Source organism: Balearica regulorum, chromosome 7 (genome assembly GCF_011004875.1).
Source record: "Balearica regulorum gibbericeps isolate bBalReg1 chromosome 7, bBalReg1.pri, whole genome shotgun sequence".
Classification (NCBI taxonomy): domain Eukaryota; kingdom Metazoa; phylum Chordata; class Aves; order Gruiformes; family Gruidae; genus Balearica; species Balearica regulorum.
In genome coordinates this window covers 11,590,989-11,617,076 of record NC_046190.1, presented here as the reverse complement: position 1 = coordinate 11,617,076, position 26,088 = coordinate 11,590,989, and the positions used below count along the sequence as shown (strand labels likewise).

Sequence of the window (26,088 nt, the reverse complement as noted above, 5' to 3'; positions counted from 1 at the left end):
TTGAGCTACTCTGGTTCTTTCCCAGCGGATGGCAGAGTGAATTTGTCTCTCCTCCTGTGCATCCAGAAGAATCATAGAATCATAGAATGGTTTGGGTTGGAAGGGACCTCAGAGATCATCTAGTTCCAACCCCCCTGCCATAGGCAGGGACACCCTCTGACCACTAGACCAGGTTGCCCAAAGCCTCATGTGGGAAGCATGACCCATGTACACTGCTCAGCCTCCAGCCTTCCTGCAAGCTGCAGCCTTGGGGAAAATGAAACGTTTCCCCTGCCCGGGGGGGCATGTCTCCCCTGCTGATAGGCACCCTGAATTAAAGCGGGAAGGATTGGCGTTTGCAAACAACCTCAAATATGGCCTGGGAGGCTGATACAGCTCTTCAAGTAACGCTGAGCACTGGATGAACAATGAAATCCTTCTAAATTTGCTTGAGTGAAGTCAAAGGTAACTGAAGTATCAGTCATGGCCTGAATTGGAAGATGTGCTATCAAAGCTGCAGGCACTGGAGGACCCACACGCTGCTCCCCTCGGGGATGTGTTTCCCCCGTGCTCAGCATGCAGCCGGAGCAAGTCACAAGCTTTGCTGCTGACTAGCCAGGTGACACAGAGCACAGTGGCCCTGGGGCCGTGGGCCATGTGCTTCCATCCCAGGCAGATTTAGCATGTGTATTGCTTTTCATGGGGGGGCTGGATCCCAGCGTGGAGGTTGGCCGTTGAGGGATGGAGGAGGAAGAGCTGTGGAAGCATCTTGCTGCAAGAAAGTCTCTTGGGTCAGCTGTGTGTGAACCTCATCCTTTAGGTGACAGTGCCCATAGTGAGGTGGATCCTGACTGTGTGATGGCTTCAGGGACCACCATTCCCACCATGAGAGCCGGGGAGGTCAGGTCCCTTCTAGAAGTGGGCTAGTGGCACCGTCCCGCTGCACCACTTGGTGCAGACCCTGGCCTGGGGACCAGGAGCTGTGGGATCCCAGTCTCCAGCCCCACACACGATCACACTAGGCAGCTCTGGTCCTCCCTCTCTTTCTGCAGAATGGCATCTTTTTCCTTCTCTATTTCCCTTCTGTAAGTGCTGGATCTCTCTGTGATTCAGTGCAAAAGCTGGGTGTTCCCCATATACCTTTTATTCACTTGCCGTTGCAAAACTCAGTTGCTTTGATGACATGTTACAAGTTTGTCTTCAAAATATTGATTTAGTTTAGTGGATGGTGCTGCAAGCACGCAGGAAGACGTCCTTGTCAGCTTTTAAACACTTATAGCTGTAAAATATCTGCTTTCCTAGAAGAGCACACCCGCTCACCCATTAAAGGATGCGCTCTCCTGCCTACTCATTTCACAGCAACAAAAGGGCCAGTCTCAACTATTACAAACATGGCTTATTTGTAGGTACAAAACAGCGAGTTCTTAATAGGTTTCAACCACTATGTGTGAACATGGGACAGCCATGTGATCCCTGCGTCTTCACATCATCTACACGGTTTCATCAGTTTTGAGGCGTGACAACCTGATCCAGCGATTCCCAAGCCAAATCCTGTAACTTCTACTTGACTACAGCATTTTTTGATTTGAAAACATCAAGAGAGGGAAACTCCACCACTTCCTTTGGTAGCCTGTTCCGGTGGTTAATCATTCTCACTGCTAAAAATATGAGTCTCATTTCTTACATGAACTTGGTTGATCTTTGCTTCCCATCCCTGCCTTTTTGTGCTGGTCTCATCCACCGTGTGCAGTGGACATAAGCCAGATGACTGAGAGCATTTCAAGTTCAAATTCTAGTAATCTTGCCAAATTTTCTATAGGACTGCAACTTATTGCCTCCAAGGAAGCAATGGACAAAATATTCTGCAGCAGCTGGTGAGAAATAACCCTTCTGACTTGAAAGAATTGACCTCCACACTCTCGTCCCTCTCTGCCTCCACTTCTGTTCCAATTTTTCTCCTGCAGCTAATTAAGAGGGAATCCCCCACTGGAAGAAGAAACAGAAATAGAAAAATCTCTTTTCAGGAATAGGCACTATGTAGCTAATAAAGCTGGGATTGCACTGTTAGGAGGAACCTTTCATAAATCAGGCCCACAGCAACTCACAGCAAGACCATCTTTTTTAGTCCTGCAGAATAAGCTGGCTGACAGCTTGCTGTACAGATGCAATCCAGTTCTTATGTGTGAGAGCAAAAGAAAATGCCTCAATATGAGTTTAATTACAGTTGTTTTTATACATCCTATGCAATGCACATTTCAGCTAAAACAATCTTGCAATTAATCCCGTAGACAGAAGCCTGCTATAACCAAAACCTGCCATCAAATCTATCTCTACTTCCTTATCCTTTCTTGAACTCTGATCTAAAAAGAGAAGAAAAAATGCTTAAGGAGCTGGAAGAGAGAATTCCCATATCTGGATGTTTTTGCAGTGTGGTAATGAGGATGAAGTTACAAGCTGAAGCTATTAGCATTTAACAGCAAGGAGATACCAACACAATTGCTGCTTGCTGATGGGCTTCGTCTCCCACTGACCTGTGCTCACTGGAGAATTAATGGGATGGTATTTGATGTGACAGCAATGCACTTGTAATGTCTCGTAATCCCAAATGTCAGGGTCAAAACTCATGTCAATCATTCCTCTGGTTTGTCTCTAACGTATCCAGCTGACACAGGTTCCTGAACCGCCTGGAAGGGAGGGAGGGAATCATTTGCAGCAAAGTATTTAATGAGTGTCCACCACAAGACAGGGTTTATTTCTGGCTGAGTGGCCACTTCCTTCTGCACTGAGTGAGCTCAGCATGTCACATCACCTCCTGCCTCCACGGCTGCATGGTAGCCAACGTGACAGACACTGTAGCTTCTGCCAGGGTGTCCAAAGTGATAGTATTTAAGCTGACAGCTACAATAGACAGCAATAAATATGTATTGTAATGATCCCATCCATTGTGACTGGACTGGAGAAATGCCTCCTACCCAGCTACTGGATCTGCAGACAATGGAAGCTGCATAAATGGAAAAATTGCCCACTGTGAAAAATGGTGAGTGTTCAATTCTGGCCCCAAGTAAGTGCTTTGGGATTTGGGAGGGGTTTTGTTTGGGTTTGGGAGATTTTTTGCATGTCTGTGTGCTTATGTCTAGATACAGCAGCCTAGAGGATGTCAGGATCAACCTGCCCAAGTCATTATCTGGTGAGCTAGAAAAATGCCCCATTTATGGCTGGAGGAAGGCATTTCTCACAAGAGTTTCAAGACTCACTCCAGGTCAGATGCCTATGTGGTCCCCATCACTGCCTGCCTCGAGCTCCTCCCTCTGTGAGATGTACAAAGTTCTCTGTGGCTCCATGTTGCCACCTTACCTCAGACAATGCCACATTTTTTCCCTTATCTTCTTAATTTCAACTCTTTTCAGCTCTTTTAACTCAGAAGTGGTGGAACAAGGGGCCCTTTCACCATCCAGGAGTGCAGTCAAAGAGCCTTGCTACTGTCACTGACCAACACAACTTGTCCTGGGAGAGACAGTCCTGGGTCTGGCCACAGGTACCTGATGGTTTTGGGCATGGGATCCCTCCTCTCTCCCTGCAGGTCCTCACCTGCATTCAGAGGGATGTTTGAATGTCCCCTGTAATTCCTTTCTTGGTTATCTTGCTGCACAGCAGGATGCAGGAGTTTCTGGACTCTTTTGGAGTGCAGAAACCATTTGGGAAGAGCAACACACTGTACATTGTCCTCTGTAACAAGCAGAACGTTGCCAGCATCAAAGGGCTGGAGGATCACAGGTGGCTTTTCCAAACATCAGGCACCATTGTTCTTCTTGTGCACTAGAGTGGATGTGCAATGCAGGAGGCTTTAACTTAAATATCAAGTGAAACACAAAATGAGTATGTCCAATCTGGCTGCAGAGTACCCGGGGCGCTTCTTTTGTTGATTTATGCCACGGGAAACTGAGAGGATCAGAGCAATGAAGCCCCGACGCCTCCCATTTCCATGCTGCCCCAGAGCGCTTCCTGCTGAAGGCTGGCAGCACTGAGCCCCGTCACTTGTGCCCGCAGCTGATCACCCCATTGCATCAAAATCCAGAGTGTCTCAGACAGGAAAGTGGGCTTTGGCTGCCTCCGGCCCCTTCCTGGTTTCCAGCTCTTTCACAGGGTAAATCGAGCCTTTGTCCTGCTCAGCATCATGAGGCCCGGCTTCCCGCGGCAGGGACAATGCCCTCTTGTTAAGGAATAAGGCTGGAGGGAGGAGGCTGAGCTTCCCAACACCTTCCAACACCAGCCCCTTGGGCCTGAGCTAAATAGTGGGAAGGTGAGTGTTAACTGAGGGCAGGATGCCTACCTGCTGCTTCTTTGGGGGAGTCACTGCCCCCTGGTATCCGCACCATCTCCCTCTTGCAGGTTTCTGTCCCCACAGCAAGAGCAGCAGAAGCAGACACATCTACCTTTCACCTGGTATTTTTTTTAACAACCTGGGTATTATCTTAAAATAGAGCCACCTACGCCATGCCGAGGTGGATGGCCAGCACAAAACAGACGCACCGTTTCATCTCCCTGGGCTTAAAGCTGCAGCATGGAAAGGGCAAAGATGGTCCAAAGTGTGAGCTAGTCACGCTGAGCCCTCTGGAAATTAAAGTCTAACCTGTGTCGATCAGAGTAAAATCCCACAGTGAAATGTCTTTCTTGTCCCAAACTTACTGTACATCCGCCCTAGGCAGGGAGGACTCGTATCTCTGCTCATGGCCCCTGCAAGGAGCTCTGTGCCATGGCCACCTTGAGGAGAGGGCTTGGGCAGGTGGGGGGAAAGGGGAGCAGATACTTAACCTGCCTTTAGGAACGACATTGAGGTATTGCCAAAATGTGCAAATAGCTCTTCTGCGGTGTCCCTGCTGCAGTGAGGGTGCTTTCTCCCCTCTTTAAACACATCAGTAGAAAATGCACCGGCAGTTTTGTCACGCTGACCTTATGACAAGATGGAGTCACCACATGGTGCCTCCATATGGGAAATACACGCCGAGCTGTGACTCTCCAGGCCTGTCTCATCCTGCTGCTGCACTTCTGTGGCTACGACTTTCCTCTCCCTTGGCCACCCCACCACAAGAAGGGAGTGGACGGAGGGAACCCCGGAGAAACTCCATCGTTTCCGCCTCCCTGGCTGCCTTCCTTCCCTCCCTGCCTCTGGAGGTTTATGTTCAGAGGTCTCACACCACGTGTGTGCTTCTTGGTGGGACACCTATATGGTCTGATGGTATTTCTGGCTAGCTAGCAGCGCGTGACGCACGGAGGGTGCTGCTGCGATCCACGGGGGATAGGTATAGAAAAGAGACCCCCTGTCACCATGCATTCGAAGCTCATCGCAGTGCCAGGCACAGCCCCAGAAGCAGGCTAGCAATATCACAAATGTGTTTTATTCCCGGAAAAGCTTTAGTTCTTCATGGGTAGTCAGTTCCTGGGGCTGTTAGGATAAAAAAAGGAGCAGCAGCTTCAGCAGCCTGTTGTCTATAGGCTCAAGTGGTACAACGGGAATGCCACGGCTGCACAGTGACCTATTTCTCTAGGACTGATCTCCCTTGGTGAAACAGTTTCTAAAGACAAAGCTGTTTCATGTATCTCTAAGCCCTATGGGTTCAGGTGCCTAAGATCTTTCCAAATCAGTCCAAATAAATATTTTTTCCCTTTCCTGGTAGATAAGAGATGTATTGTAAACAACTGAAAACTGTCAGTGATTCAGCCAGTGGAATATGTGTCAGATGTCCCGATTCCCAAAGTATCACCACTAAGGTCTGCGTGATGGCGTGTCCCAGCGACCAGCCTTCCTGACCAGGAAGCTGCCCCTCAGGTCACACTCCCACTACAGCACTGCTTCCCAGAGCATTGCCTCTCAGGGGGCTCCTGAAAGGTCCTGGGGGTGCAGGAAAGGAAATGTGCATGTCTGTACCATGAGGAGGAGGGTGGTGGGAACAAGAGCTGAGCATCAGTCATAGAGTCACTTCACCACCTCCTCCTAAACTGGGCTTCCAGTATCACCGCAAGCAATGCTGGACAAACGTTCTGGCAAGTCACAAATTGTTTCCCAGCTCATCCCTGTTCCCTTCCCACCCCTTTTCCCCTGTGATGCTTCCAGACCAGCCTGAATGCCCTCTTCATTGTGTGCTGATGGGATGGTGAAGTTGTGCTGAACACACTTTCTTCCGCTGGATTTCTAGATTTTCCTGTGTGTAGGCAGAGACCAGTGGGATGCTGTATGACTGAAGTCCCTGGTCACAGTTCATGAATAATAAAGATTCCCAAAGCTGTGTTTTGTAAGAGCTCCAGCACACATTAATGCAGCAAACATGTGCACTGGTGTGAAACGTGATGGCCTCTTGCTGATCTTCAGCCAGAGGTTACACTCCACACCCCAGAGCTGGAGGAAGGGCTGGTGCAGGATGGTCCAGCCCCTCCAGCACGATGATCCCTGGCTCAGCTGGGACCTTTCTGCAGGTAACGTAGCAAAGGGAAGTGAAGCAGAACCGTCTGGGTGCAGGAGGGATGGAGCAAGCAGCAGTTTATAGGGTTAGTGGTTTCATCCTGCTCTGGAGGACTGGCTGTTACTCGCTTGATCAGAGCTGTAGGATGGGACCATCTGGTAGCCATAGGCTATGAGGTAGCCCTAGAGATCCTTCACCATGAGCAGTCCCTGTCAGAAGGGGCATTTCCCAGGAGAAACTTGAGAATGGCTAGAGGAAAAGCCTGGCTTTGAATTTTTTTCTTTTTAATTAAACAAGAGAATCTTAATAAACCTGGAAATCCCCCTTTTAAATTTGATACTGCAGCCTCTTCCAGGCCCCCAAGCCCTTGGGGAGGAAGTCATAGGAAGTGAGATTAAATGTACTTGTAGTTGAGGGACCAGAGAGACGGGGACCCAAGGCCTGTCTGCGCTTGTTAAGCCGAAGCATCAACTGAAGGACCTCATTTGAAAGTAAGCCCATACAGGAACAGCCTCTTTCCCGGGAATGGGAGCTAAATGAAAGGTGACTTTGTCTGCACCTACAAGAGCTTGCTGGGGGTGCAGTCTGCAAAGCTAGCAGCAAGGCAGCTTCTGTTGCAAGAGTTCCTGTGCAACAGGCTGTTTGCCATATCTACAGAGGAAATCGGCTATGTCACCCCATGGGCTCTTTTCTGCTGGTAGAAAACTGTGCCGAAGGCTCACACTATAAGCAGCAGCATTGTATTGGGAAGAGCTTCCGATACAAATTTGACTTAAACGAAGCCAAGGCACTGCACTGGTTCAGTAGTGGTTTTGATAATACCAGTACAAATCATCACTCAGGTCCTGCTGGTCTCAGATCATGCCCTTCCTACAGGACAAAGGTGAGTAAATGCATGGCAGGTGTCATCCAATTTTTTTAACTAACTAACTCTCCTGGTTTTAAATGAATGGCATTTTTGTTAGTATTTACTTCCACATTTACTTCAGCTTAAATACAGCTATGTATCTTGCAGGGTTTGCGTATGCCACCCTCTTATTTTGCCTGTGAAATACAGAGGTGGAACATAGTCCTACTGGCACAAAACAGTCTGGTGCGCAGAATGAAAACTATAACGGGCTGAAAGTGATGGGGAAAGTCTGTTTCATAAAGATGTTCAAGTGGGCTATGCCATCAAAAGGATACAAAGTTGAAGCCACATCCTGCCGACTTGGCTAATCCATAAAAGAGCTTTCATTGTTTTCCCTTGGAGTAACAGCTTTAAATTTTAATAAGCTGTAGTGTACTTTCACCGGATGTCGTAAGCTGATACAAAGTTTAAATGGGGTTAAGTAAGTAGGAGCCTAGGAGAAATGAACATAAAAGACGTAAATTATTTCTTCTCTTTTACAAGTTTATTTCATTGGTTTTATTTTGGGAAAAAATATTTAATTAAAATTATTTTTTTCTTCTCTGTATGATTCAGATGTCAGGAGAGGGAGACAACACTTGAAGTAACCATAGAGCAACTTCAGCAGAAAGGACACTCAGTGAAAAGAAAGAAATTAAGTTATTAATTTGGGTTACATTGTCATTTAACGGATTTTAAGATATTTACTAACTCACAGACTTGTGTGCCTGAATGTGATCCACACAAGCCTGTAAAACAAGGATTTGTAGGAAGACTCCTTGAAAGGTCATCCAGCCCACCCGTACCCCAGGGCAGGATCGACTCTGCGTAAGTCTTTCCGGACAGACATTTGTTCAGTCTATTTTCGGAGCCCTCAGCGGTGGAGAACCGCAGCCTGCGGCAGCGAGCAACCCCAGCACCGGCACTCTCTGCCACCGAGAAGCTTCCCTCCATCTACAGCAGATGTGCCTTCCCTCACTTGAAGCCCATTACGTCTTGTGTTACCCCCTCAGTGAAAGAGGAGCTCTGGTTTATCTCCTTCCTCTTTGCAGCTCTGGGTGGCATGTTTGCAGGCTGCTAGCACCGCAGCCGCCCCCAGCCCACCGGCTCCAGCTGTTTCCTCTTCCCCCCTGCAGCCCGGCAGCTGCCTTCTAGATACCCTGCAGCAGACCCAAACACCATTCAGAAATACCACCTAGGGTGATATCCAGAGGGTAGACCAAAGCCTAAATCTACTTTTTGTTTGTTTTCTTATTGCAAAGGTGAGACAAAGAGCTTTTCAGGCGTGGGATGTGCACTGCCGTGCTTGCACTGGAGTGAGAGAGGGAGTTTGTAGCCTGCGTCATGACACACTGGTTGGCCTTTCTGTGCTTGGGGACGGAGACTGTGGGGTGGGGTTTTTCTGCTACTGGCAATGCTATAGAAAACAGAGGTGTAGTGGATTTAATGAATCTGTTTGTTTTGTTTGCTTATATCTGTGTAGTCCACTGAAATGACTCCAAAACATTCTCAGCTAAAAGCAGGAGCTGCTCCATTTTGAGCTTAAAAAGTCATTTCTGTACCCAGGAGCTGTACTTATTCTCGGTGGAGTGGGCATAGTAACACGCACTGTGCAGCGGATTACATTTATGTGATTATACCCTCTAGGCAACAACCTGGTGCTTAAGAAATGAGTCAGTCAGAAAGACCGAGGCAGAGACAATCGGATTCAGCAATGATAAGATTTGCTTTCCAAAAGATCTGGACCAAAGTAACCAGCATTTTTCCAAGATATGCTTGTCCTAATAGTCAATTAAATGACGTGTGTGGGACTATTTTATGTCATGTGATGGCTCCCAACAGTCTATAGCAGCAGTAACCACATACAAGGACTAGGATTTGCAGCATGGGAGGCTGGCTGGGTACCGATGGGGAGCAATGGCCAGGAGAAAACCCAGCCAGGCTGACAACGGCTGTGTTAGTGGGGGGAGATCTGCCAGCGTGGAAGAGGAGCAGGTTCCTGGGAAATACATCCAGGAAAAGGGAAGAGACAGGATGAGAAGGCAAGAAATGCGTGCAGGCAAACAGCAGCAGGAAGAGGAAAGAATGAGAGAGGAAAAAATGAGAACTGGCAAGTTGATAAAAGAACAAAAGGGCTTTGTCTCACATTAAAGGCAGCTAACTACACAAATCATTTTCCCATGTAAGCAATTACTGCAGCTACCCCAGGGATAGTACGTGGTTGCAAATGGGAAGACGGGTTCTTTACATTCATAACTGTGTCTGGCAAGTGCTCCATCAATACAGCTCATGATGCTCTGGGCCACGTCAGGCAAGCGGAGCAATTGAAACTTGATTGTGCAGATAGCAGGAATCCCGGTTTTAAAAATTGCCTGTCCATCTGTACACGGGAGTAAGTCATCAGCTGGTGGAACAGAAAGAACAGCGGCTTCTAAAAGGAGATGGGAAGTTTGGTTTATTCCTCTTTCACTCCTGACAGCGGCTGTTGACAGCAGCCTGCAGCAGTCAGTGAAGTCACGTAGACATGAGTCAGGTAAGAATTAGACATAAGTCTGAGATTCCCTTTCAGCCTGATTTGCAGAATTGCTGAGTGCAGGCAATTCCCATTCAAGCCAACGCACCATTTAGCTTAATTCTGGTTTACAGCAGCAGAGCTGGGAATATAAAATAGGTCTGAGAGACACTGGGGCCACAATAAACTGAAATTCGGTTGGTTCTTCCTAATTGTATAGTTTGTGGCATTCATTTTTCTCTATTTCTTTGGGAATAGTCACTTATTATTATGGATTTGTTAGAGAATGTAGATTTAAAGTGAAAACCGCATGAAGTCTTTTTTGCTGAAAATGCCCAAGCAGTTCCTAAACCTTTTATTAGGTTTTTGGGGTGGGGTGGGCTGTCCAGTTCACCATCAAATCACATCTATGGCGCCATAAAGTGAGGGGGGGGTGGCTGTCCTGCCACAGAGTCTGTGTCTGATAGTGCTTTTCACCCTCTAGAATCAACTTTTCACAATGGGTTATTCTGTTGAGACAAATTCGTAACCAGGCTATGTTAGTTCATGATCTGATCTGTTTTGTTAGACTTTGTCAAGAGTGACCAAGCCATGACACCGATGTGTCCTCAGCTTGACAGTCTCCTATTGCTGCTGCTCAACTGTCCTTAGCCCTGGGTATAAATTTACCTGTCTTCCAGCTCTCCATTTGCCTGCACAAACTTATCTCACTGCTTGTGCTGCAAGTGTTTTGACATCAGCCACTCCAAATTTAGAAACCGATGTTACGGAAAACTTAATAACGTTAAAGAAATGCCAACCCGTGTTCTCTGCTGTGTTGTGCTATGCTTTGTTCATCTGAGGAATTTCTTGCATTTCACAACCGACTGGAGGATGCGGGTTCAGGATTGTGCCCCAGCAGGGAAATGATGCAGCTCAAGCCCCAGACTAGGACACCATGGCATTTAGGTTACTCTCTATGCCACCTCCCTGACCCAGCTCCCGTGTGACCCTTCATCTGCCTTCCCCACAGTCTCCTTTCCAGCAGCGAGAGAGCTCACTGGCCTTCTCTTACATTTGGTCTTGCTGAGATTTGGGGTTAACCCTTTGGGGTGACAAGCACACTTGTAGCACCCGGCACAGGGTGTCCCTTGTCTCAGCTCGGGCAACTCGAGCCCTAGAAACTTGGCTGATCCTGCCTCTTTTGCTTCCGAAGAAATGGCATTCGTTTATTCACCTAAGCCCCTTTTTAAAGCTCCTTTTGAGTTTTATTCTCTCCAAAAGGCAGCATTTTGATCTTGAGCAATGCCTGCTAGTTGCTACCCCATGGATGTTGTGCCCTGGGAGCTTTTATCTGGGGTGGGGGTCCAGCTGTGCCCCCCAGGAGCTGGGGCCACCCCTCCCCAGCTGCAGCGAGAAAGTTTCCCTTTGCGGCACTGAGAACAGGCAGAAACAAAGAGCCGGAGGAGGTGGGGAGGGGAGAAGGGAAGAATGAGCTAGGTTAGGGGAAATAACAGCCTGGAAGAAAAGGAAAGGACCAGCTGATCTGAAAGCCCCGATAAAAGCCCGAGACAAAGGACGAAAGACCCTGGGACATTATCAAGGGGAAGCGGGAGGAGGAGCAGAAAGATGCAGCAGAACCTAAGGGGGATTGATGCAAAGTGCTGCAGGGAGGAGGGGAGTTTCCTACCTAAAGCAGAGGGTGGTTTAAATTTCTCAACCCCCTCCATTTACAGGAATCGAGCTCCTTTCTCCCTTCGGGCTGGGAGCACCTGACAAACGAAGGACTCGCTCCAGCGGGGAAAAGTATCCGTGTCCACCCCACAGCCCTGACAGCATCAGCCCCGATTGCTCATCTATTTCCAAGTACAACCGAGTCATTTCGCTGGTGGGCAGAGAAGTCAGGGACACTCTGCATCCAGCACCCTGCAGCGGAGGAAGCATTAGTACTGCTGTTGTTAGCCTTGTTATTTTCTTCTAATAAAAAGGTGGTCATGACTCACTCCATTAAGAAACAAAAGCAGAGCTGTAATCTACTGAGAGGCAGTTGTTTGGATGCTCAGCATTAGGTGTGTACTAAGAGGAAGGTCAGCTGCAGGTCAGGTCTGGTGATATACACCCTGCCATCGGTACAGGCCAAACTTAGGGTATTCCCCAGAGAGTTTGTCTTCTGGACTGGTATGATGTGCCCCCTCCTTCAGACTAGCACTTCAGCCAGGAGTGGGGCGGGGGGGACACTCTCTCTCCCACCCCTCCACATTGCACTTGAGTTTCCTGAGAGGAAATGATGCCGTGGTGTGACTGCACTGGCCCCCTCCTTCCTCCCCAGAGGGAGGAGCACGCCAGCATCTGTCCACAGCCCCTTTTCCCCTCCCTGTGCCGCAGTGGGACTGGGACCAGTTTGCCAGCTGGGCTGTTACTGGGGGCCGAGCCCCGAGGAAGCCGGGCTGCTTCTTGGGGAGGAAGAAGTGGCTCCTGAAACTGGGGGCTGGGAGGCAGGAAAGGCAGGTTGTGTTCTGGCGGTGCCAGAGGTTTCCTGTGCGAGTGGGAATAAGTCACTGTGCCCCTGCCCGTGCCAGATTGCCCACCTAGTGAAAAATGAAGGGGGGCACCTGGCCTGCCCATGGGATGTTCTGAAGGGTTTTGGCATGGCTGTGGTGATGCTTCTCATAGAGGGGAACCAGTTCTGGCAGGGACCACGCTGGCACGTGGGGACATCTAACCCAGCGAAGGCAATGCCCAGCTGCTTCCCAGGGTGGGTGCAGAAGAAGGGAAGGAGCCGGGCTGTCATGACAGCGGTGGCCAGGTGAAGACGACATCCACGCTAAGACGCTCTGTGACATCTGCCCCTACCCACAAGCTATTTCTATTTTTGCTCTATTTCATACCCCGACTGACTCAGAGGAGGAGATCGAGGGGGGCCACGTTCGAAGGAGCCAGCTGGTGGCTGCAGGGGCTTTGAAAGAGGAAGAGGAGGAGGTGCTTCGAAACTAGGAGTTGCTATTCTTTCAATCAGCTTAGACATTTTCCTCTCGCAGTCTCTTTCATGCTTCTCTGTTTCAGCTGCAGGCAATTTGAGGCAGGGACGGCACTTCCTGCCTGCTGTTGAGGTGAACATACTTTCAGGGCACCATCAGAATAAATGACACCCTGCTCTGAGAGCTCCACTGTAATCTGCTGGGGCTGTGATGAGCATGGCTGGAGCTCATCCTTTTGCCTAACTTCTTCCAGGGATTTCCAGTTCTCTTTTTCGTCACTTTGCAAAACTTATCTACAAGGAAAGGACAAGTGCCAAATTTCCTAATTCCTGTGCGTCTCACTGTCGTAACTTCTGGGCACAGGTGCAGACTGAGGTCTGCAGTGTCAGTCTTGCAGGTCTTGAGGCACAGTCTTGCAGCTCAGAAGTTTGCCCCAAGGAAAGGGACATAAGACCCTACCAAACAGCCCTGCCAGCAACGTTTCTGTTGCAGGTGGCCATCCCATCCCTGACCCGTGCCTCCTTAGCATCCGTTCACTCGGCAGGAATGGCACATCTTGCTTTGTCCCAGGCTGTTACTCTTTGTTTCCCCCTTTGATGCCAGGCTGTAAACCTTGGGCCAGGCAACCGCATCCTCGAGGATGTTCCCCAGGCAGCTCACACTTACCCTCAGTTACCAGAGCTGCCCTGATGCAAACTGCAGCCCAGGCAGGGGACCCAGCTCTTTCCGAGGGGGTCTAGGAGCAGGCAGCTCCCAGCTCCTGAGCAGCAGTGCCCTCGCAGGCAGGCCTGCCTGTGCTCAGGCTTTGCTGGGGGTGAGGAGATAAAGGGAATTGAAACCCGCTTTGCAACCTGGTGTGAGAAACCCACCCCAGCGCCGATCTTCTTCCTCTCCCCCCTCCTTCTCCCCCCCCCACACCCCCCCCGGCACGCTTCCCGGCTCTCCTCGCTGACTGGGGAGGGGGAGCGGTGATGCTGGGATGAGCCTCAGGCCGATGACTGGAGAATTTTTGCGGCGTTTTTCAGCTTCCTCTGCCTCCGAGCCTGACTAACGCTGCCTGCGCGGCCGCAACCCCCGCCCGCTGCCGGGGAGGGAGGGGATCCCCACCAGGGGGCGGTGCGAAGGATGGCACGGGGCGGGAGATGCCCATGTTTGGAAGGCGGGCGCGTCACTCCCCTTATATGGGCAGTGTCGTCAGAGCCCGGCCTCCCATTCATATAAATGCCCGGTGGCGGCGGCTGGGATTCCCTGCCCGGGCTCGGCGCGGTGCCGCGGTGCCTCTGTCCGTCTTCCCCCGTCCTGTCGCAGCCGGCCGAGCCCCTGCGGCTCCGCGCTCCCTCGCAGCTCCCGCGCTAGCACCGGGACTCCCCAGGGGGTTCCTCCTGCCGCTCTCCCCGCTCCTGCCCCCGGCTACGGCGGGTCGTGACCCACGGCCGGTATGAAAGTCACATCCCTCGACTGTCGCCAGCTGAGGAAGCTCCTGCGGAAGGAGCCCTCCCGCTGCCTGGTGCTGGACTGCCGGCCCTACCTGTCCTACTCGGCCTCCTGCCTCCGCGGTTCGCTCAACGTCAACCTCAACTCGGTGGTGATGCGCCGGGCCCGCGGCGGGGCCGTGCCGCTCCACTTCGTGGTGCCCGACGCGGCGGCCCGTGCTCGGCTGCTGCTGGGCGGCGGCGAGGGGGCGGCGGGGACCGCCCGCCTGGCAGCCGTGGTGGTGCTGGACCAGGGCACGGGGCACTGGCAGAAACTGAAGAAGGACAGCACGGCTCAGATCGTCCTCAACGCCCTGCTCTCCAGCCTGCCGGAGGCCGGGGCCAGGGTCTGCTTCCTAAAAGGTGAGAGGGAGTGGCGGGGAAAGGGGGGGCAGGGGCTGGGGGGGAGCGGCTTGGATCGACCCTCGAAACTTCCCCCCGGGCGGCGGTGGCCCCTGCGATGCTCCCGTCCCCTCTCCTCCCTCGCCCCGCAGTTAACCTGATTATTGGTGGAGGGCAGGGAGGTAACGCCGGGATTTCGTTTCTTTTCCACCCACTGGAAATAAATCCCGGATAGACTCTGCGGGCTGAGCCCAAATACCTTTCCGCTCACCCCCGCCGCGCGTTTAAGAGGCTGATGAAAAGTGACGAATATTAGGGAAGAAGAGCAAAAGTTGCAGATTATCAAAGGGAGAGAGGGACGAGAAAGATCGGGGCTGTGTGGAAAATAAAATCAGCCCCGTGGGTAAGAGGAGAGCCGAGGCCACGGCTCCGCTCTCCATCCGGTGACACTGGGCGGTTTTTGTTGGGCGCCCGAAACCCGGAGGTCGGTGCCCGCTCCTCCACCCGGGGCGGAGAGGCTTATCTCTCCATCAGACATATCGGGGCTGGCAGGGGAAACCCATAGCCGAAACTCCAGGGCTTGTCAGGGGACAGAAATGCCTCCTCCCCCCACGTGTGTTACAGCCCTTTGATTGCAGTTCTTTGTTTTCCTTCTGTGTAACCCGGGGATAATAAAACGATAAAAAAGAAAATAATCAGCCCGCCCTTTCTCTGTCCTCCCACCCCTGCCTACCCTGCACTTCTCCTAGCAGTGCCTTTGTCCTTTTGTCCTCTCTGTTTTCTCAGCCCCCTCCCTCCCTCCGGGGACTGGCCGGCCGGGGACGCTCCCGCCCATAGACCGCATACCCGGCTGCCGGGGCCACGCCGAAGCAGGAGTTCCCAAACAAGCCCCTTGCCATATCCTGAGGCCATGGGGTGGTCATAAATAGAGGGGCAAACCAGGCCATGTTTCTTGAATAAACTCTGCCCCTGTGTCCTCACCGGCCAGGGTTAGTGCGCTTTTATTAAGCCTTTTATCACACTGATACGTGTCCTGATGTGCCTAGTTTGTGCCTCCTATAACGAGCAGCGCCCGGAGGGCATCCCCGCCGGGACAGAGGCACCTCCAGCCCGCGTGTTGCCCGGGACCGAGCGGGAGGGAGACTCCCAGGGCGGTTTGCCACCACCCTGGCTCCGTCCGGGCACCGCCGGTCTGACAGTCGCCCCAAAAGCACCAGTTCTGCAGGGATACTTGCACTGTGCTGGGCCAGGCAAATCCTTAGGGACCCCATTAAACTAGGGATGAAAAAACATCTCCAGGGTCACACTGTGACAAAGCAGGGGCTGAATTAAGCTCTGCTGACTGTGAGTTCTGCCTGCTCGTTCAGCCACAGGATCGTCCTTCCCCCTTCACGTACCAGCCCCACGCTTTGAAGTGGTGACTGTGGCTGTGGGCAGTTTATCTGGGGTGGGGTTTTGATGTAGGCTCTGTTTGTATCTTGTGTGTATTGCAAAGTGCCTTTTTTTGAGAGCCTGTTGACTTGAAGCTAGAAAGATTTCCTCTCAGTGGATGAGAAAGTTTCTCCCTTTTCACGCTGCTGTTCCCCTTGGCTTCACTGGAAGTGCTCGGGGTTGCGGGATCGGGCCCGTAAAGTCTGTAGCTCCATTTCAGATCTGGTGTGGCCCGAGGAGCCAGTGACTCAGTGGGCAGTGCTGCTGATTCACTGGGGCCACGGACCCCCAGGAAGCTGTTGTAGCTCGGTGGAAGAGCTCTGGAACAGTGGGGGGATAAATCATCCTGAAGCACTCTGGGCGCTGCTCAGAAGAAAGGATCCTTTGGGAGTCTATAGCACCGACCGTGCAAATAAGGGGCTGTAAAACCACCAGGAAAAAAAACCCCTTGAGGTTTCCCCCTGTTATATTCCTATTTTCCTTAGGTGTGGGGGAGCTGAGAGGAGGTATTGGCTACTTAAGGGGTAAGGTGGTCACCCAAGCGTCCTGGGGATCCAGCCCCAAGCAGGGCAGTTACTGCAGAGCAATTGCATGCCAAGTTGTGTGCTGGCCCTGTTTCTTCCCTCGCTTTCTGGCTTCTAGGGGTTGAGTGTCACATCTTTCATCTGTGTAGGTGCAGTTTCATTCTGAGCTCAGGCCCAGTAGGGCGAGAGCAGTTGTGTGGCAGGGGAAGAACTTGCAGAAAGATAAAGTAACAGATCCTCCCTTGGTGCTGACAAGGATTCTATTATTTATTGATTAAAACCGAAGCGCAGCTCAGCTGTCTGTGATGAGCAATCTAGTATTTGCAGAAATGACCTCAGGGAAGCTAGGTTGAGTGGGGAGGGTAAAGAGAGGAGATTGCTGGAGGATGGGATGAGAAGATGACTCACTGTAAGAATTGGCCTGCAAATATCCTGATCCCCAAGGCTTGTAATTAACCATTCACCAGCTGCATGTGTTAGCTGCCCCAGAGACATGAGACATGCTTGTCTGTTCGAACACACACGCTGATTTGGCTGGGGCAGATTTCTGTGTTCATTCAAGAGTAAAAACAACAACATGGGGCGTAAATAGGGATAATGGCTATTTATATTAACTGGACATATTTTTTCCTATGGGATGGCAGTAGTTTGGGGGCAGAGGGGAGATGAGGTCAGTTATGCAAAACAAGAGGATTAAAAGTCCACCCCATGAAGGGCAGATAGAGAGCAGAGGAATCTAGAGAGCTGCTTGTGTTTGTTGGCTTTTCACATTGCCAGTTGTTGTGGATATCATTTTATTAACCCCCTCTTTGTGGTCTCCACAGTCACTCGGGTGCTTGACCCACCTGCCTTGCACTGAAAGCTCTGGAGTGGGTTGGCTGAATGTGGCTGGGGCCCAGGAAGCAGGAAAAAAGGTGCAGGTGCTGAGTGCCAGTTGACTGCAAAGTCACCCTCCTGCCCTCCGTCATGGAAAACAGACTTTCATCACATTAGTGGGCTTTGGATCATGCCAGCCGCTTGCAACATGAGGACCCCACGGCAGGAATGAGTGGGCGCCAGTAGCACGTCATGAATTTGAGCACACATCTGCTCAAACATTGCAAACAAATGAGACACCGGCATTACAGGGCTGAAATGTCAGAGGTAGCTGTACCGGGCAGCCCTGGCAGCGAAGGCGGTGGGGGCCCTGTGGCCGCTCAGATCTTCAGTGCTTCCTTTGTTTCGAAACCCTTCCTTGCACCAGGGCACCCACATTGACACCGCTTATCAGGGCAAAACAGTTGCAGGTGAATGAATCACATCAGAGGGTTTGCTTTCTGAGCCTTGTTTACTCAAGGGCCTCACTCTGAAGGATTATTGAATCTAGCTGTTTGAGAGACTTTGTTCATTTTTGTTCTGAAAAAGCACAGGTGGCAGACGTGTGGCATGCCACTGACATTTCCAGGCTACTTCTGCTACCTGACTTGTTCACACTTATTTTGGAGATTGTGTGCTCTTCTGTGCAGCATATTCCCAGTCTGGAAACAAGCAATGATTTAGCTGATGACAAACTTTGAGTAACAATGTAATAATAGGATTAATTCCTTTTCATTAGCAGCGCACTGAATGAAACAAATGCAGTACTTAACCATGCGGAATAGCTCATGTGGGGCTATTCAGTTGTCAATTGTTGTCACAGGATTTCATTAAGTTTTATAGCTGTTATTTAATAGATTGGTTTCAGTGGGACTGTCTTCATTACCTTGCTGTCTTGTGGTGATTAATGACACAGTTGCAAGCATCCTCCTCTTGTGCTTATGTCCATTCAAAAATGCAAATAAAACATTTCTTATGTTGTCACAGCATATATAGTAATAACAGATGTAGAGATGGTATCTACTGAGTATAGAAATCCCCATCTCAAACGCTGGAAATAGTGCTCATATATAAAACCTGGGAGAGGGAGTTTTGTCCTCGCTATACTGGAGTTAATGGTTGCTAGACTCAACAGAATTACATTCGCTAACAGTTTTAATCTGGATCCACCAGCTTTTGGCAAGTTAATGATTGTCAGAGGTATCGGAGGTTTTTCTTCCGGTGCCGAAAGCCTTTTAAACAAACCTGCTTGCCCAGGGGAGGGCTACCCCTCAGTAACCCCCCAGGGCCTGTTGCCGTGCGTCGCTATCCCAACACATTGCAAGTGCCTGAGCTTCATTTCTCCTCCACTTTAAATCAGTTTTTGGAAGCACAAGCATTCATGTTTATCTTTTTTCTTTTTTTCTTTTTTCCCCTTCCCTAGGAGGATATGAAACCTTTAACTCGCAATATCCTGAGTGCTGCGTGGATGGAAAACTCATTTCCCCAGAGAGGACGGAGGCGGAGAGAAACCTAGCCAGCCACTGTGAGAAGCAGAGTGCCAACCACAAACCCGCTTACGACCAGGTGTGTGTCACGGCCAGAGCAGCTGACCTTCCCCTTGAGTCTTCTCCCTCCTGCCACTGGGCTCTGCTGGAGGCTGGCAGCGTGCCGGGGTCCCTCATGCTGCCACGGGCTGTCAATAAGTTGTCGCAGTCCAGGTTGGCAGCCTGTGCGTGCTGCTGGTCAGCATCACCTCTGCCTGGCTTCAAAACCTGGCAGCAGAAGGAAAAAAAAAAACCTGTCTAGCCCTAAAACTGTATTTGCAACCTGTCTTTATAACACAGCCAGGCAGCATGAGCCACGAGCAGCTCATGCCTCTCCAGGAGACTTAAAACAGACAGGGGAGATGCTGCCAGAAGTGTCATTTTTCTGGCAGACGAAGGAGCATGCTTTGCCCACGCCTCCTCCAAGATCCCAGGAGGGTGCTGGCAGAGGGGGGCCCTGGGGCCATTTCTGAGAAGAGTCGGTGGCTCTTGAGCTGCCCTTGGGCCGGGGGAGTGGGGTTTCCACAGGGGAAGTCGTCACACCCCCCATGCCTGCCCAGCCTGGGGAATACATTTTCTCCGAGATGTCACCCTGATGTCACCCTGTGGTCGGGCTGCTTCCGCTGGGGCGTGCGTTTCCTGGCGGGGGGGAAGCCCCTGTGTGATGCCTCTCTGCTCCCCTGGGGGCACCTCCTGTCCCTGGCTCTGTTCCTCCACCACCGGCGACTCTTGGCTGTCCCCAGTGCGTGGGACCCTCTAGGTGGGCAGCTTCGGGGGCTGGAAAGCTGGTTTTTAGCAGCTGGGGGCTGGCAGCAGCTCTTGTGCATCATGGAAAGTTACCTGTGATCCGACACTCTTGTGTCAGATGGTGGCTTTTTTCTTTCACAATCTCGTCACCCAGCCTTTGCTTGCACTCAGGAAGGAGGAATCGAGATGACATCTTGGGGCGGGTGACACAGTGGGTGCTGTGCCCCCGGGAGGTCTGGGGATACAGAAAGCCTTGCTCTTTTTTCTTTCTTTTTGCTTCACCTTTGGAGGTATAAGTGGAGGGGCTGAGCTAGAGTAGCCACTCCCTCCATCCTCCTCTTCTTCCTTGCTTGGATGTGGCTCCCCACCTCACGGGGATTTCAGTAAAGCCTCAGAGGGAACAGGCCTCACATATGAAAGTGCTTTGGGTGCATCCTGAGGGGCAGTGCTTCAAACAAAGCCAGAAACACCCTGCATGCGAGTGGGCTGGATCTGGCTTGGTACCTCACAGATATGGACAAGAAAATGAAAACCTTTTTCCTGCGTGGGCTTTGCCATTGCAGTGATTCGCTGGCCGGCAGCACTGGGGTCCAGAAATGCCAGCAAGGGAGGGAGCAGGCACCCACGCAGGCTCCCTTGTCTCTGTCTCGGGAATCAGGACTCAAATACCCTTGAAAAGGAATTACATGTTTCTGTTCCTTCTCTTCCAGGGTGGTCCAGTTGAAATCCTGCCTTTTCTCTACCTTGGTAGTGCCTACCACGCCTCCAAGTGTGAGTTTCTTGCCAACCTGCACATCACAGCCCTGCTCAACGTCTCCAGGAAAAGCTCGGAGTCCTTCAAAGACCAGTATTGCTACAAGTGGATCCCGGTGGAAGACAGTCACACAGCGGACATCAGCTCGCATTTCCAGGAAGCCATTGACTTCATTGGTAGGACCAAATTAAAAAATTTCCAGATCTTCATGTATTTTAGATCCATTTATGTATTAGTGGGAAGGACACATTATTTTCTACATGTTCCTAGATGTCACAGCAAAAGTTCAAGCTTTAACCCTTCCCCAGCACCTCTCCTGGCAGACGAATTTTCACAAGGAAGGAAGAGGGACATTCAGAACAAGGTCTCTCCTCCTCTCCAAGCCGGGAGGCTGAGGAAGGAAAATGACTCCTCTTGACTGCCATCAGGCAGACAAGGCGAGTGAGCTGGTTAGTGTTATTTGCTTTTCAAGGCAAGTGTAGGCATAACTTCAGCATTACAGGGAGCAAAGACGTATGGTTGAATAACACCAAAGTCTATTGATTTTTGTAAAGGGGAAAAAACCATATTGATTCCTTGGACTTGGATGCCAGACCCTGTAAAAGCCAGGTGAAGCAGAGTCAGCTTATTGCCTTGCTGTGCTGAGAGATCCCAAAGCCAGGGTCTTAGAAATTCAGCATTTCTCCTTACCACAGAGCTCTTTCCATTTCTCCTTTTGATTATGCCGGTATCTCATGCTTTAATCAAATACCCCAATAAAAAAAAAGACCTGTAGAAAACTTTGGGCCATCCCCTCCCAAATCTTCCTACACTAGGCTGGGTAGGTGAGCAGCACACCAACCGTGCCAGGTAGCACAAGGGAGAGGCTCACCCCTGAGAGGCACAGGGTGGTTTAGTGAGGTGGAGCAGCCTGAGCCTGGGTGGGTGTGGTGGTGAAATCGGTGCTGTTGCTCTCCAGGAACATTCAAGAGGAAACTGGATAAAACCCTAGTAACAGACTCGCTGGACTCATAGCTCAGCTGAGTTTGAGTCCTTCAACAGTGCAGGCAGAATTACAAAAACCTGATCTGAGGGGAGCCTTTCCCCTTCCTGGTAAGGGACTTCTCACAGTTTTCAGGGAAATGCTATTTCACTCTTCTGTCCCACCCCCAACCCCTTCTGATACTTGAGTCTGGAAATTTCCCAGATTTTGATGACTTAGTTTTCACTTTCTTTTAAAACTGGGCGTGTGGTGTAGATGCTGGGGATGACTCAAATCCATGTCTTCCTTATTTTGTGCAGTAGTTAAATATAACCGATCGTGGTGGCACCGGTCTCCTGGCAGACAATCGAAGACAGGCAAATGATAACTTGCTCAGCTCTGTGTTGTTTCAGTGCATGGCACTGAGCACTACACTCAACGCAGTTCTCCATAAATTGGAGCTTGAACATATTGCTCAAGGCAACAGGGCAGAGAATGTCTATTTTTGAACTGTATTTTTGTGTGGAAAGGGCTTATTTTAAGCATGTTCTCTTTAATCTAATAACAATCATTGTGTTGTGTGAGTAACCACAGTGGCTCCTGTTGTGTAAAACGGGTGCTTTGCATAAGCCTTTTATATCCTGACTTAAGCCCAAGCATCCTTTAACCAGGCTGTAATTAGCAACTGCCTCCCAGTCCTTGTGTGTTTTGTGGTGAGGCCCCAGGGAATGAGCTCAGCCTCTCCACCCAAGGGTACCCACCAGGGGCTCAGCTCCTGGTACCACCACTTGCTGCTACTAGCCAAGCAGGGAGTTAGGTTCAGACTTGAAAGAAAAGTCCTGTTTTTCTAGCAAAGGTGATGAGAGAAAGGCAGCCCTGCAGCTTTTGAAAGACCTGACAGCAGAAGGGCTGGCCAGGCTGGACTTGGGTCAGCACTCCGAGCCACAGGCAGAGAAATGCAGGTACAGCAGACACAAGGATTGCCAAGATACCTGATCCCTGTCTCACAGTGCTCTGAAAAGTCAGTTGTTTCAAAAGAGAAATAGGCATGTGGAAAGGAGACTGGGAAGGACTTTCCTAAAAAATGTGAAAAGAACCAAATCAGAATCCACAGATTCTGAAACAAAGTGTCATCTGCAGCTCAGCTCCATCTCAGGCTGAGTTATGTCCTCCTTCCCTTTTAATCTCTGTGTTACCCTTAGTACCCAACAGAAGACCAAGTCTCTCCTTGCCAGTGGAGTGGCTGTGTGCCATACTCCACCTCCAGCTCTGGGTGCATGTCACATCATCCTTTCCATCCTCAATGACGACTGACGTCTGCAATGACTTTTTTCCCCCTAGATTATGTCAGACGAACGGGGGGCAAGATCCTGGTGCACTGCGAAGCAGGGATTTCACGCTCTCCCACCATCTGTATGGCGTATCTAATGAAGACAAAGAAGCTCCGCCTGGAGGAAGCCTTCGATTACATCAAGCAGCGCCGGAGCCTGATCTCACCAAACTTTGGTTTCATGGGCCAGTTGCTACAATACGAGTCAGAGATCCTGTCTTCCACTCCCAGCCCCCCTGTCACCTCATGCAAAAGAGAAGCTGCATCTTTCTTTGCAGAAGAACTGACATTAGGCAAAAACTTTGAAGGCTCGTGTTTCGCCTTTCCTACCTCAGTGTTGAGTTCTGTGCCCATCCACTCTCCTGTCCACCAGCTGAAACTCGGCCCAATGACGGCATCTTCATCCTGCTGAACACCCTGGGGAGACTGGAGCTGGCACAGTCCTCTGGTCTGAACTGTGACCCCAACAAGAACATTTCATGAATGTGCAATAGAGAAACCTCATCAACTTAGTCTGAGATGGCGTGGTTGTCATGGGTCATACTTCCTGTATGCTGTGACTGTAAGACACAAGTGCTCTAAGTGTGGCAGGTTTCTCTGAACTTTTATTGTCCTTTTTTTTAAAAAAAGTGCTTTTTTAGGTTTTTATCCACAGTGTGCGCCCACTACTGTATTTCCAGATTCCTAGGGAGCAATGAGAAATCCATTTAGTATGTTCTCAGTTCCCATCTCCTTCCCTTCTTATTTTTTTTAAAAGACCTTATTTAAAGTTTCAAGCAATAAGCAGCAGCAGTGGGGAAGAAAGCAAACCGAAAAGCACCACCTTTGCAACTGCAGAGATGGATGGAGTGAATGTTTTAAGCTTTTTTCCTCCGGTTTTCCTCCTCCCCTCCCGTGTCATGTTTCAGGGAGCAAAGGGCTGGGGTGGCAGGAGGGAGCTCCTTTCCTGGGACACTGTTGCACAACCAGGTGAAAATCCCCTCTCCTGCTCCAGCCTGTGAAGTGTCCATTGACCACAGTGTAACTGGATACCAAACCAGACATGGATCCATTCAGGTGTGGCATTTCCTGTACTTCTGCATTTGCCTTTGTACTGGATGTGCTTTTAACTAAAGCAGGGGACTTAACCAAGCTATCAGGCTACCCTGCTGAGCTATTATCCTCCCATCTGTTATTTAAGAACAGCCCTAGAATACTTGAATGTCTCCACAATCCTCATCACAGTTACTTCCCATCAGATAACACTGTAACTGCTGGGTTTTACACCAAAAAAAACCTGACAAGCTCAGCTCCAAGCCAGTTCTTTCTCCATCCGTTCCCAAGTGTTTACGATGTGTACGTGTGTGGTCAAGTGGTCTTGTTCAGTGTTACGTGGCTTGCTTAAGTGTGTGTGGTCACCTCTAGTCAGCCTTTGTCCATGAGAAACAGTTTCTCTTGCTTATATTGGCTTCTGTGTCTGCAGGGAGTTTGGGATGAGTGGCTGGCTCTTTGTTGACCTTTTTATTTTTTTAATATGTAATATGTATGGGAAATGGCAATAATTTCCAGGAGATCTCGTGAATGTGAAAGAAAACCTGCAATGGTTTTTATGGAGTGTAAAAAATAATAAAGGACAAAAAATGCCAGGAAAAGAAAGCTGTTTGTTGTACTTGGAGTGAGCTGCAAAAGTGCTTTGGCAGAACTCGGTGGCAGAAGAGGTCACCTGAGAAACTCCATGGTTGAAAAGTTGTGTAAGGAGGTAGAAGAGGGGGGGTAAGCATCACTGGGTTCTGTGCTGTAAGCCTCCAAGGTACATCTCTATGCAGGGGAGAAGGTGAGGGGGAGGATTATTTTAAACCAAATGACATGAGTCATGGTGGTGTCACTTCCCAGCAGCCAGGCAGGCACTTTTGTTTTTATTCATGTGTGTTTTGTATAAGATTTGCCATCTTGCTGAAGATGAAAATCTGAACTAGGCATGGCCCCCACTTCCTTCCTGAGCATGTGCCATGGGATGCTGCATGCCCTGGTCCCTGGCGTGACAGGAGGGTGCCATGGGCCACCTGCAAGTGTCACACCAAGGACCAGGGTATATGGGGAATGCTAATTTTTTCACTTTTTTAATGAAAAAAAAAAAATAATTTGAGGTGCTGACATCTCTGAGCCTTTTTATACACCTTTTCAGCTGAAAGTTTTGGGGCTCTTTCTGGCTCATCACTGCTGCATACTTATCTGCATTTCCAAGTTATTGAGTTGAAAAATTCATGGTAGATGTCCGACTACAAAGCATCTATGCCCTGTGGGGTTCACCCATTTGTAACTTCTTACAAAGTTACAGGTGAGACATGTGAAAAGTTGACCTTGGAGATGAGCCTTAGATTTCTTCCCTGTGTCAAGGGGGCATGGCAGCAGCCCTGCCTGTAGTCTGAGAAGCCTGAACATGGGAACCAGCAGCTGGGGAGGTGAGGCAGGTGATCTAATAAGAGCAGAACAATTAATTTGCTAAGAAATCTGATTGCTCTGGAAAGTGCTCTCTGGAAACCCATGGCTGGTTGCAGTAAAAAGGCATCTCAGCCCCCACAAGCTCCTCCAAGCAGAAAGGCTGGTAGGCTTAGCAAGAGGGGCCACATCCTGACCACAGAGACCTACAACATTGACAGAAATAGAGCAGCCAACAAGTCTCATTAAAACAGCATAAAACTGGGGGAATGACCAGCTTTGTTTCTCAAGGATGAAGAAGCTGAAACCTCTGCAGAGCCGATGATGTTTGCCACGGGAACCCGCAAAGCGCAAGGCAATGGGCTGAAGGGGTTAACGCAGGGACTGCTGGCCTTGGCAGATTTGACTACAGCAGCTGGAAAAAGATCACAGGCCAGGCAGAGGAGCCAGGTATTTAGCAGAGAGGGAAGGCAGCTGCTCTGGTTTTGGAGAGGAGCTCTGATCCTGGGCTTTAGCACAGAGTGTTGGTGGATACTGTTGGCTGGGGGAGACACTGAGCTGAGATTCAGCAAGGATGGAGGGCCAGAGCCCTGTGGGAGCCTGTAAAGGGGTTTGTTGTCACACCTGGGCACAGAAGCCTGAGGTTTGTGCTGCTGCCCTGGGCACCATTCCCCTCTGCTTGGCTGGTTCCAACCTGCTTCTCCTCCCTGCAGGCTGAAGGAAGCCCCAGCATCCAGGGCAAAGCAGGATGTAAATGCTGCCTCCCAGAGGGATGAGCTCCCATGCTTGGGCCCGTGCCTGCTTTGCTGTTTCAGTGCTAACGTAAGACCTCTGCCACCAGCTCAGATCCCACCTTTCTGAGGGGATATCACAGCCATCTGATTGCAGGGTTCTGAGGTGAGAGTAGGTGCTCTCCTCCCTCCCTGGCCATGC

General features: G+C 50.3%; 1 protein-coding gene across 1 annotated transcript; it reads left to right on the top strand.

The window, feature by feature from the left end:
* Positions 1 to 14,035: 14,035 nt before the first annotated feature.
* Positions 14,036 to 24,372, top strand: DUSP5 (dual specificity phosphatase 5). The gene is made up of 4 exons (XM_075757950.1): positions 14,036 to 14,630; positions 18,843 to 18,985; positions 20,403 to 20,622; positions 22,749 to 24,372. Exons 1-4 carry the CDS (start codon positions 14,234 to 14,236, stop codon positions 23,147 to 23,149), a joined length of 1,161 nt encoding a protein of 386 aa, XP_075614065.1. The 5' UTR covers positions 14,036 to 14,233; the 3' UTR covers positions 23,150 to 24,372.
* Positions 24,373 to 26,088: the final 1,716 nt, after the last annotated feature.